At 34.0% G+C, this 13,140-nt stretch overlaps 1 protein-coding gene across 9 annotated transcripts in view; it reads left to right on the top strand.

Moving 5' to 3' along the window:
• The first annotated feature begins 219 nt into the window (after positions 1-219).
• LOC125058330 (zinc finger protein 729-like) overlaps positions 220-13,140 on the top strand; it is a 29,333-nt gene continuing 16,412 nt past the window's right edge. For 5 of the 9 annotated variants that reach the window (XM_047662406.1, XM_047662405.1, XM_047662402.1 and 2 more), the window contains exons 1-4: positions 220-508; positions 683-839; positions 1,588-1,701; positions 4,917-5,036. In XM_047662406.1, the coding sequence (XP_047518362.1) occupies positions 356-508; positions 683-839; positions 1,588-1,701; positions 4,917-5,036 (544 nt within the window). In that variant the 5' untranslated portion in view covers positions 220-355. Of the gene's footprint in view, positions 509-682; positions 840-1,587; positions 1,702-4,916; positions 5,037-8,723; positions 9,890-10,823; positions 12,715-13,140 lie in introns of those variants that run through there. The other 4 variants (XM_047662399.1, XM_047662397.1, XM_047662398.1 and 1 more) reach the window with 4 other exon arrangements.

Raw genomic sequence — 13,140 nt, 5'->3', positions numbered from 1 at the left:
CTGATGCATTTGAAAACTAATTCACGTTCCAATTAAGCTTCAGCATTATGCGGCATTGTGCGGCACTGAGTCGCATTATGCTCTGTAATTGGAAAACGCACATATTTTTGTTTTTAGACATTTTATCATAACAGTCACTGTCATAGTATTCATAAGTATTCTAGCTGCCTAATCTGTATTCTGTGCTGAGAAACTGAGAACCAAAATGGCGATTGGCGCATACAAATTTCAAAACGAAAAGAAATATATTGTAAATAAATCAAACTTCCTAGAATTTTAACTGTCTAAACTACCTTAAGTTTATGTAATTAAGACAAAGTATTCAATAATAATGGACTGTTAATTCACATTAGAAATGGAGTTTGATGATGTGATTGTAAAGGAGAATCCGGGACTATGCCGGTGTTGTCTTTCAGAAGGATGCTACAAGGAATTGGCCACTGAATACATTTGGATGGGAGAAAATGAGGTCTATGCTGATATGTTGTTGGAATGTTTTGATATAAGCGTAAGTATAAGTTTTTAAAATGTATATGTGATTATTGTTATATAATTTATGTGATGGTGCCGTCAATGTAAATACATTCTTAAGTTAATTTTTTTACTGATTTCATTCATTTGCTAGCAATTGCAAGTTATATGCGAATCTTTAATTAAATTTACCAGTTTAGAAATTTTTTAGATATCACAAAACAATGAAGGTCCAAATGGCACAAATAGGCTTATATGTGAAGTTTGTATCACTCGGCTCAGAGATGCTTGCAATTTTAAGAAACAGGTTCTTGAATGTGAGAAAAAATTTGTGGATATGGTGGGACGAGGTGACTTTAAGCAAAGAGGTATGTAAGAAGATATTAAATGTCAAAATAAATAAACGCAGTGGCTGGCTGTAATAACCGATTGGTTGTTGTAAACGATGTCGTTATAATTGGTTTCAACTGTATATGTTTTTAAAACCCTTAAGAGCACAATCTTAAGTTTAGACATAGTACTAAATGTATGATTAAAAATAAATGTTAGCCCTTAGTCATTAGAACTCCATTGTGTTAAAAACATATAAGATTTTGACATACGGGTGTTCACAATAAATTTTTTTTCTCTGAATAACATACTAAGCATGACTTCTGTATATTCATAATATTTAGGATTTTGACATAAGCGTTATGTTGTTCAGGCTAAGTCTTATCTCTGCCTTTTAATACATTAAAGAAAAGTGGTGTAAAAAGGCTTACTATAAAGTTAACGATTATACTAGACAGGCTACTTCTAATTCATTTGCGATATTTGTTTTAAAATAAGTGTTGTTAGATGATGATTTTACGCCAGCTTTTTCTCTCGCCCTACACCCTCTGTCTTCTTTGCCGATGAGTAGGGATGCCTAAAAATTCAAATTTAATGACGTGGAATAAGTGATACCTGTATCTTATGTTCCATAATAAACTTTTTTTTTTCATCTTGCAGTGTAGGATTTCTTTAAATAAATAATTATATAGTTGATATAAATAACTGATAAAGTCTTATAACTGACTAAAATCTGCTTAAAGAATACATAATTAATTAGAAAACTGAAAAATTACATAATTAAAGTTACAGTGGACATACTGTTTGAAGAAGATCTCAAATTGGAACAAAATGCAGAAGAACAGTCGGAAGATACAGGAAACTTTGACTTCTTGGAAGAACCAATGGCCTTTGATGATGGTATGTAGTTAAAAGTTACTTATTATATACTTCAAAGACTTGATTGGGACACACAAGTGGCTTGTAAGTTTTAGAATTATGAAAACATGACTTTACCATGATAGCCTATCGCCTGAACCCAATAATCAATCCAAAATCTCAGATTGTTTTCAATCAGACCGTGACAGTCGATCGATCTCCTATCTGCATCCCAATAACCAAACCCTACGAAGACAATCCATTTTTGGAGACGGACAAAATGCTCTTTGTCGTTCCATTTTGTTCCAACTGTCATTTTCATACAAAGGTCTATCCACCAATACGACCTCCCATGGATAGCTTGTATCTACAAATGGCTATTACAATCCGTCGATTGGTTATTGGGTTCGGGCGTAAAAGGTGGCAACGGGAGAACTTATTCCTTTACGGCGTAAAGGAATTTGGTCTCGTAAAGTTTACGCCATTGTTTCTCAAGTAGGGGGTCGAGTTTGTTTTAAAACGTGATCGCAGCTTGTTGAAAATTAATACATACAAACTACGTATAGGCACAAAAGGTTTATTTATGAAAGGAATTAATAATTATAGTGTAGCTTTTTTTTTTTTTTTCATTGGACAATTCACACCAATTGACCTAGTCCCATGCTGAGCTGGTGAAGCTTGTGTTATGGGTACTAGGCAACGGATATACATACATATTATAGATATAAATACATATTTAAACACCCAAGACCTAAGCACAACACCAAATGCTCATCACATCGATGGTCGTCTCAGCCGGGGATCGAACCCGGGACCCATGGATTCGCAGTCAGGGGTACTAACCACTAGACCAATGAGTCGTCAAATGGGTATGTAGTTAAAAGTCACTAATTATATACTTCAAAGACTTGATTGGAACACACAAGTGGCTTGTAAGTTTTAGAATTATTTAAACATGACTTTACCGTGATAGCCTATCGCCCAAACCCAATAATCAATCCACAATCTCAGATTGTTTTCAATCAGACCGTGACAGTCGATCGATCTCCTATCTGCATCCCAATAACCAAACTCTACGAAGACAATCCATTTTTGGAGAGGATAAAATGCTCTTTATCGTTCTATTTTACTGAGTTTTCACTCATATTTGATAATCATTGAAAACCGTACAAATAACATTAAAATATACATGTGTATATTTAAAACATAACAAACCGTTTTTTTTTTTATTTTATAAAACTGGTGTAAGTTAAAATCTGTTAAAATAATTAACGGTTGAAATCGAGCTATCGTCAACTGTCATTTTCATACAAAGGTCTATCCACCGATACGACCTCCCATGGATAGCTTGTATCTACAAATGGCTATTACAATCCGTCGATTGGTTATTGGGTTCGGGCGTAAAAGGTGGCAACGGGAGAACTTATTCCTTGTTTCTCAAGTAGGGGGTCGAGTTTGTTTTAAAACGTGATCGCAGCTTGTTGAAAATTAATATAATACATACAAACTACGTATAGGCACAAAAGGTTTATTTATGAAAGGAATTAATAATTAAAGTGTAGCTTTTTTTTTTTTTTTTTCCATTGGACAATTCACACCAATTGACCTAGTCCCATGCTGAGCTGGTGAAGCTTGTGTTATGGGTACTAGGCAACGGATATACATACATATATTATAGATAGATATAAATACATATTTAAACACCCAAGACCTAAGCACAACACCAAATGCTCATCACCTCGATGGTCGTCTCAGCCGGGGATCGAACCCGGGACCCATGGATTCGCAGTCAGGGGTACTAACCACTAGACCAATGAGTCGTCAAATGGGTATGTAGTTAAAAGTTACTAATTATATACTTCAAAGACTTGATTGGGACACACAAGTGGCTTGTAAGTTTTAGAATTATTTAAACATGACTTTTTTATTTCTATTATATATTTTTTCCGAATAGTTAACGGGTATAATACGGGCCTAAACTTTGTTTTATTTCATAGATTACTAGCTGACCGGGCAAACGTCGTTTTGCCATATCATTTATAATAAAAAAATAGGGGTTGATCGTAGAGGGGTGAAAGTTAGGGGGTATGTATTTTTGTATGTTGTATCATAAAAAAAAATAGAAATTAAAAATTTTGTCAAAAAAATAAAATAAAAAATTTAGGGGTGGACTACCCCTAACATTTAGGGGGATGAAAAATAGATGTTGGCCGATTCTCATAGATACCGGATAAGCACAAAAAATTTCATCAAAATCGGTCAAGCCGTTTCGGAGGAGTATGGCAACGAAAACTGTGACACGAGAATTTTATATATTAGATTTAGTTTCCTTCGCAGAATTTGATTATTCCGAATAAAGTTGTATTTTATAATAAATATAGTTTTAGTTTTCCATGCAATGCTAGTCATTTTAAGTATCAATAGTAAAATACTAAAAACGTTACTAACTATGTAAAAAAAAAAAAGGGTGCGTGTACTTATGTACGCGCTTAAGAAGTTATACTTCTTTGGCATTATTAAAAATAGTTTTTGATTGCATGCAAATAATTCATTACAATTAAATAATCAAAGACTGAAAAAGGAGTCATTATAGTCAATTAAGTTCAGTTTACATTTGAAAAATTAAATAAATAATTATTTATTATTATTCTCTTACATTAAGTGTAACATAAATTCTATTTAGTTAAAAGTATATATTATTATATATTTAGAACATCCCTACCAAACACTAAGATGTATGTTGTAGCTTTGCTAGTATTGCACAATATAAAATTAATAAATTTCTTTGAAAAAATAATTAAAACTCCTTTATTTGTTTAAAAAGTAAATGCCAAATGTCATTATGGTCATTCAAAATTCTTGGCATACGAACTTCACGCATATTCTATTTCTTTTTACTTGTAGATTGTCTTATTCCTATCTCGCTCGCGTACGCTATAATCACACTCCCAATGTTGTGTCACAGGTGCGCGCGCATCGTAAAATTTCACTCTCATATATTTTTCATAACGCGCCTAAAGAAGTATAACTTCAATAATTAAATAAAATCAAGTATCAAGTAAGTTTAATCCACAAAATATATCAAACTTTTAGGGATACCATACTAAAACATTTTGAATTTGCCGCGCTTTTTCGTTATCTTCTTTCATTAGCCAGACTCTAGTCTCTACTCTACTCTATTATATTTATCTTATACTGTTTTGGAATGTTGTGATTAGTGTAAAATAGTAAATATAATTTAGGCTCTGATTTTTCAGAGATTAATGATGACGTCACAGCCGAGCCATTACCCGTTAAAGGAAAACGTGGGAGACCCAAAAAGTCGATAAAAACAGTGAAAAAGAAAGAAGAAAAACCCAAGACATCGAAAGCTAAAGGTAGGTTTGTTTATGGTATTTGTTGATACTAGGGATGGGTAATATTATCTAGTTTTTAAGATTTAAAGTCGACTTAACAATAGGTAAGTTTTTTTTTTTTATTGGACAATTCACACCAATTGACCTAGTCCCATGCTAAGCTGGTGAAGCTTGTTTTATGGGTACTAGGCAACGAATATACATACATATTATAGATATATAGACATATAAATTCATATTTAAACACCCAAGACCTAAGCCCAACACCAAATGCTTATCACATCGATGTTTGTCTCAGCCGGGGATTGAACCCGGTAAGTTTGACATATGACTTACATATTATGTCAAATCCCATAAACACATAACACCTACTCATTTTTATAATACACTACCAGACTCGGCCAAGCGTTGCTGTGGCTAAAGTTTTTGTTATATTACATAGTAGTAAACTATTCAAGGGAAACGGTAGGAGAACACCAGTCATGGGGACCACCATGCTTTTTGGTGGTTATGCCATTAAATTGTAGCTTATGTGAAACGTTGGTACTTTCAACTCAGCGCCATCTGTTAAAATTGTGTCAAATAATAAACAAATATTTTGCAATTAATTAATATTGCGGGTGTAAATTAAGATGTAAGCTATCGTATCTTTTAAGTTAGATCAAACTGCACACGGTGTGCAAATTTGATTGAAATCGGTTAAGTAGTTTAGGAGTCCATAGCGGAGAAACAACGTGACGCGTAATTATTTATATATATATTAAGTTTTTTATTTATCAATCAACCACTATCGGCTATCTAAATAAGTAAAACACTTCTTCTGTGTGGCATAGTCTATAGGAGTCTATAAATATTCCATAGACAAAATACTTGTCATTAAAAGTCATTTTCATCTGTACAACTATTCCATTTTGAAACTTATTGCATTTTTAATTAAAAAGTTGGGGGCCTCATAGCCTAGCGGTCTTATTGAGTGGCAGCTAGGTGAGGGGTACCGGGTTCGATTCCCGGTTCGCGGGCAAGTTTTAATTTAATTTAAATTTGTTCTTGGCCTTTGGGAGGGTTGTGCGGTACCGGGCGAGTGCCTTAAACCGTACATGGAGAACACGGTCGAAGTTCTAAGGCAAACACGAATTATAAAAAATCTTATACTTGACGCTGGTTAATGCACAAACCGTGCCAGGGCCATAAAAAAGTTATATAAAAATTACACTTAAAATGTTGTCACTTTGACAATTTACTTAGAGCATTACCAATAAAAGCAACCATACTATGATTTCAAAAAATATTAAATTAATATAACGAACGCGTAAGTGTAAAATTTTAAAGAAATATTACCCATCTCTGGTAAACACTTTTTCATTATAGTTTTATTATATAAAATATGTAATTTAATGGCGCTACAACCCGAGATGGGTTGAAGTATAGACAATTAGGTGATCATCCTTTGCCTGATAATTTTAAACATGTTTCTTTATGTTTTGCCTTCAAAGAAAAAGCCATTGTACCCTAGTTGAGTGTCGCTTGGGCCAATATTCTTAACTATAACTATATTACTGTGAGATGTTTGTCTATGGCCATACCAATTAAGTTTAATAATAAGTATTAGAGATTTGGTATTTATAGTAGCGGTCTGTCACGCCTTTTTTAAATCCTTATTTATACGAGAAAATGTATTTACTGGTGAAATAATTTATGAAATCTCTGTAGAGTTTCAACACGAATATACAATATTGAATGGAGATTTTCATTCATGATTTACCGTCGAACCTAATTCGAGGATCGAAGCTTGTAAAGTAAAAGTAAAAAAATCATTTAATCACATAGGTAACATAATGTACACTTATGACATGTCAGTAAAGAAATACATATTAATGCTTCTAATTTTACATTTACTGCCAGTTCTCAAATCAAGGGCGTAGAACGCCAAACTCTCCGCCACTCTTTTTAATCGCCATTTTTTTGTTTTACAAAATGTTTGTAAGGAGCTGCAACCATTACACCATGTCTCATGTGACATTTTAAGTAATTAATAATAACATAAATTAAAAACAAAGATTTGTCTTCTGTTAGCAGGAGGCATGGTGAAATAGGAGCACGCACTTACATTCTCGTGGGAACAACACGCAAACACATGGTCGATTTTGTTTTGGGATTTTAAAATCGGTTTAGCCGTTTAATGCATTATCAAAACTGTATAAAACACTGTAGGTACGTATTAAATTACGTAACTACGTAAACGTATTTGATTTTGACATAAGCGTGTATATTGCAAATATTATTGGATCAGTCAAATTTTCAGTATAGTAAGCAAATTATGCAATAATAAATTACGTGGCATACATCGTTTTTCTGTCATAAAAAAAAAACAGTGTATGTACTTATGTACACGCGTTAGAAGTTATACTTGTTTGGCGTATGGAAAAAAAATAACTAAAATGCAGTAGTGATTAGCGATAAATATTAAAATTAATCAATAATATTATTATTAGTAAATACTATCACCGTCGTATATAAAATTAATTTAATAAAAACACCAAAATAATATTTATTTATTTACACTGTTTAATTGAACTGTTACGAAACACGTGTTCTAAATATAAAAATACTAGAATATACAACTTGAACATAGTTAGTATCGATTTTCATGCCACCTAGAACTAACTTCATTCTGTTAATTTTGTGCGCGCGCATCGTAAAATTTCACTCTCATCAATTTTTGATAACGCGCCTAAAGAAATATAACTTCAAAAATATTATGAATATATAAACGATTGTTTTTTGTTTCATACATAACATTCTTTTGGATAATAACTTTTAAGGTTTTCGTACTTGTATATTTGATAAGTCTTTGTACTTATTTAAGACTAGTAGACTCGGCCAAGCGTTGCTGTGGCTAAGATTTTTGTTATATTACATAGTAGTAAACTATTCAAGAGAAAAGGCAGGAGAACACCAATCCACCATGCTTTTTTGGTGGTAAAAGCCATTAAATTGTAGCTAATGTAAAACGTTGGTAATTATTTTGATAAGGATCAATACCTAGGTACGAATAAAGAGCCTTTTCTAGTGGTGGTATTTTAATAAAAACAAATTAATAAAAGGACGCTTATTGCGACATAACTATAAAAGATAGAGACATGCTGTCGGCATATTTTTTATAGATAGTGATGTGTCCTGAAAAATTGTAATACATCATTTTGTTCTATCATTAATAGTTTTCGCAGCGCACACGATTGAAGGTTTTTTGTTTATTTTTTTACACCTTGGGTTAGATTCTTCAAGTTTTAGTAAGCATCCCTATTTTTTTTTTTAAATGAAACACACAACTCGGGAATAGTGTAGCTTGCCAACGGTGAAAGAATTTTTGAAATCGGTCCAGTAGTTTCGGAGCCAATTCATTTCAAACAAACAAAAAATCAAACCTTTCCTCTTTATAATATTAGTATAGACTGGTAACCGTTTTTGGAATGAAAGGCTTAAATCATTTATAAACACTAGCAAAAGTATATGTATATGATTATGAAACGACTTCTATGGTTGAAAATAAATAATTAAGACACTTTTAACGATATAAATTATAAAACTATCAAAAATAAAGTTATTTATAAGGAAAGTGAAATTAATAATGAGATTTTGTATGACTTGGTGATGGTGTCACATATTGAAGAATCGGAGCGGGCGTACTCAAAGAATTTTAATTTCTAGGTGCAAAACGCCAAGATATGGCAGAGGATATAAAATCATATTCGTCGACAAAACGAAATAGACTTATGAAAAAGAATGCGGTAATAATTCTAGAATCATCTACCGTTATACCTTTTAAATGGCACAGACATAAATATCTTTGTTTCTTTTGCCATCGTCCATTCAAAGATATCGGCACTTTGAAAGAGCATACAAAAGTTGATCATGAAAAATCTAGTGTCCAATCAGCTGTTTCATACTTAAAACGGGACGAAAAAGTGAAAATTGATGTGCTAAACACCCGTTGCCGATTATGCGATCAGAAATTAGATGACCTCAACGATATAGTAGAACACAGTAGAAGTGAACATAATAAGGTCTATAATGAATTCGGTCTCGGCGTTGTACCATATAAGTTAGAAGAGAATGTCTTCAAATGCGCGGAATGTCAGGAAACATTCGAATATTTTATCAAATTAAATCAGCATATGAACAAACATTATGGGGATTATGTTTGTGAGCTCTGTGGGAAGTCTTTTCTAAGTCAAGATCGGCTGAGGTGCCATTCACTGAGCCATGGATCAGCATTCCACTGTAATCTATGTTCAGAGACCTTCGATTCACTAACGCAAAGAAATAACCACGAAAGGAAAGTTCATAATAAAGACAAATCAATAAAATGCTTCTACTGTGCTGAGACATTTCAAAATTATACGTTAAGAAAGAAGCATCATAATTTTGTTCACAACATTGAAGGTCCGGATATAAAATGTCCAGTTTGTCAAAAATCATTTCAAATTTTGAGCAAAATGAGGGTACATCTGAAAGAAGTGCATCTGAGAGAAAAGAACTTTGCGTGTACGGTTTGCGGGCAGAAATTCTTTTCGCGGACACATGTGCAGAAGCATATGATCAAACATTCTGGGGAGAGGGTGCATGAATGTAGCATTTGCAAGAAGGCATATGCGCGGAAGCAAACCTTAAAAGATCATATGCGGATACACAATGATAAAAAATATGTTTGTCCTGTGTGTAATCAAATGTTTGCGCAAAATAACAGTTTGAGGTTGCATATGAAAGTGCATAGTATAGATTCCTTGTAGGTGAGGTCGGTCTGCTAGGCTGGCCTAATTAGCCACGATGCAAAAAGGGCCAAATGGGCGTATTAAATGCGGAAAGTGACACCTTAAATAAATAAAAAAATAAAAAAATCATTTGATCACATAGGTAGATGACTTGTCAGTAAAGAAATACATATAAATGCTTCTAATTTTACGTTTACTGCCAGTTCTCAAATCAAGGGCGTAGAACGGGAGAGAAGAATCGCCATTTTTTTGTTTTACAAAATGTTTGTAAGGAGCTGCAACCATTACACCATGTCCCATGTGACATTTTAAATAGTAGGCATGTTTCGAAGTATTAGGCGTAACGATTTCGTATTGGGGCACTAGATGGTTTTATACTTAATCTATTACAATACTAGCTACTTGAACTATTTCTCACAGATGCCAATCAGTATTATATATTATTAATAATAATCTTAATATTAATATCATAGAACATGTATTTTCTGCTTCCTTAAGAAACTCATTCTTCGTTGTCTATCGTAGAACACCGTATTTAAATACGTATAATTCGCAAGCGTGCAGACGTCAGGAACAACTTAACCTACTCATACAAATGAATCAGTCCAATCGGCACTCTTTCGTCTCTAATGAAAGAGAGTGAGAAAAAAATGGAAGGTACTTTAGTTCGATTTGAATATAATGAGGGTAGTTTTCCCAAACAATTTTAATTAGAACTAAGATAAGCGGATTTAAATAATCGATTTATTATATTAAAAATATGTATTAATTCGGGACCTTATTAGAATAAGAAGAATTAAATTCAATGTGTTTTTCAGTCAACATTCTTTAAAAATAAAATTCTGGATAAATAAATTATAAAAGCCTGAAGTAAACATGCTCATTTTTTTAAATAATTGCTTTACGAGAATCTATACCACTAATTTTTATTTAAAAAATCTTTTTTTCAATATTGGGAACTGTGTGACTCTAAATGTACCCTTTTGTTTTTTTTTATTCTGACAGGGTACATTTAAAGTTATATATTTCTTTCCAGATAAACGTAAATACAGCGGCCTCCCATCCTCGATGCGAATACGACGAAACCTAGTCACCCTGTTCAATAAAACAACAATAATTCCGTTTAAGTTTCGCGGAAAGTATCTTTGCTTCTATTGTAGCAAGTACGTTGAGGAATTCACCGAACTCATGCGACATACTAAGGGACATGGCGAATGTTCCATACGAACACACTCCTTGAAAGCAATAAGAGGTGTTAGTAACGTGGAAATAAAGATAGATGTCTCTGAAATCAGTTGTGAGATTTGTAAAGAGGTTTTTCCTAGTATAAGTGAGGTTATCGAGCATTTAGTTGTGAAACATAGTGTGGAGTACGATAGGGATATTGAGATGCCCTTCGAGGAGTATCGACTTAAAGACCTTGCGTGTCTGAATTGTGAAGCGAAATTCACGTTCTTCGGCTATCTTGTCTCTCATGTCAACAGTAACCATCCCAAAAACAGCTTCACGTGCGAAACGTGCAAACAGAAATTCAATAAAAAGCGAGATTTATTCTCGCACACGAAAAACTATCACAGGGAAGGCGGCTTCGTGTGCGATGCGTGCGATTTGACATTCACCTCATTGAACATATTGAATAAGCATAAGATTAATCGTCATATGTCGCGGTGTAATATATGTTTTTTGAAACTACCCTCGGCTGTGCTGAAACGTAAACATATGAAAACCGAGCACCCGGATGACGGATCGTTGAAATGTAAATTGTGTTTCAAACAGTTTCATACGGATATCGGTTTGAAAATGCATTCTAGGAATTGTAGGAATGCCGAAGTTGTCTTTGATGACAATGATGTTGACGTTATGGATTCTGATGTTAAGTATGACGCTCCTAAACGTACGAGCGTTAAACAGCTACGCGAGAATATATCTATAGTCATAACTATGTCCACGGCGATACCTTTTAACTTCTTCCAGAATAAATTCAATTGTTTCTTCTGTTCTAAAGACTTTCAAGATCCGAATTCCCTAAGAGAACATACAATAATGACGCATCAGATATGCGACGTACGAAATAGTATACGCAAATGCCGCGAATCGGAATCCTCGGTCAAAATAGATATAGCGACGCTGGCTTGCAAGCTTTGCTTTGAGACGTTTAATGATTTAGACGCATTATTAAATCATTTGATTTCAAAACACGACGCCAATTACGATAAAACAATTAACACATGTCTCCAACCGTACCATTTGGTTAAAGATCATATGCAGTGTCCCCTATGTTCGGAGGTTTTTAGATTCTTCGGAACACTGCTTAAACACATGAACACGATACATACAGATAATAAAAATATTTGTGTGCACTGTGGACAGTCGTTTCGTAGGGAACAGAATCTTCGCGTTCATCTATGGCGGCGGCATAGTGATGGGAAGTTCAACTGTAGTGTGTGTGGTTTAGACTGTGATATACCGTCGAGGCTCTTCATGCATATGGCCAAGCAGCATGGTGTGAAAGCGGCGAAGTGCCCGATGTGCCCAGAGACGTTTGAGACGCAGTACTCGAGGCAGAAGCATCTGATAGATGCCCACAATTCCGGGCACAAGTGCACGTATTGCGGCAAATTGTTTACGAGGGAATCGTTTATGAGAGATCACGTGAGACGGACGCATTTGAAGGAGAAAAATGTGGAATGTACGATTTGTAACGCGAAGTTTTTTAATAATATCTTGTTACGGCGACATCTGGTGAAGCATAGTGGTGTTAAGAACTTTCATTGCGATGTCTGTGGGGATAGGTTTTATTGGAAGAAGAGTTTGAGTACGCACATGGCGAAGCATAAGAAAAATGATGAGTTGCACCATTAGAAGTAAAGAGTCAAGTTTGGAAAGAGATTTGAAATATTTGTTTACATGAAAATCGTAATGGCGAATGCTACACGCTCGATATTTATCGTGATATTTGGATCGTAATCCAGAATCACGATGTATAGTACAGGCGTATCACGTATCGTGATACGGATCGCTGGATTTCTAGAAATCTAAAAATCCACGATCTGTATCAATTATCGTCGATAAATATCGAGCGTCTAGTGTATGGTCGATATTTATCGCGTCACTATTAATGCTGCCAGCGATGGAAGAGGACGCGCATATATGGAGGCGGAATAATATAGAGAATTCATACTTGTATTAGAAACATTACCTATAAGTATGGGACACCTCAAATGCAAACTAGGCAAACTACAAAAAATAATTTAAATAATAACAGATTTGAAACGATCTGGTGCTGCAGCGGAAAATGTTTACAATCCAAAGTCTTGGATATTCATATATGTCAGCATATAGTGATAATAATA

The sequence above is a fragment of the Pieris napi genome, chromosome 18 (assembly GCF_905475465.1).
Source record: "Pieris napi chromosome 18, ilPieNapi1.2, whole genome shotgun sequence".
In the NCBI taxonomy this organism is placed as follows: Eukaryota; Metazoa; Arthropoda; class Insecta; order Lepidoptera; family Pieridae; genus Pieris; species Pieris napi.
The sequence above is the reverse complement of the archived record's forward strand: the minus strand, read 5'-3'. Positions and strand labels throughout refer to the sequence as shown.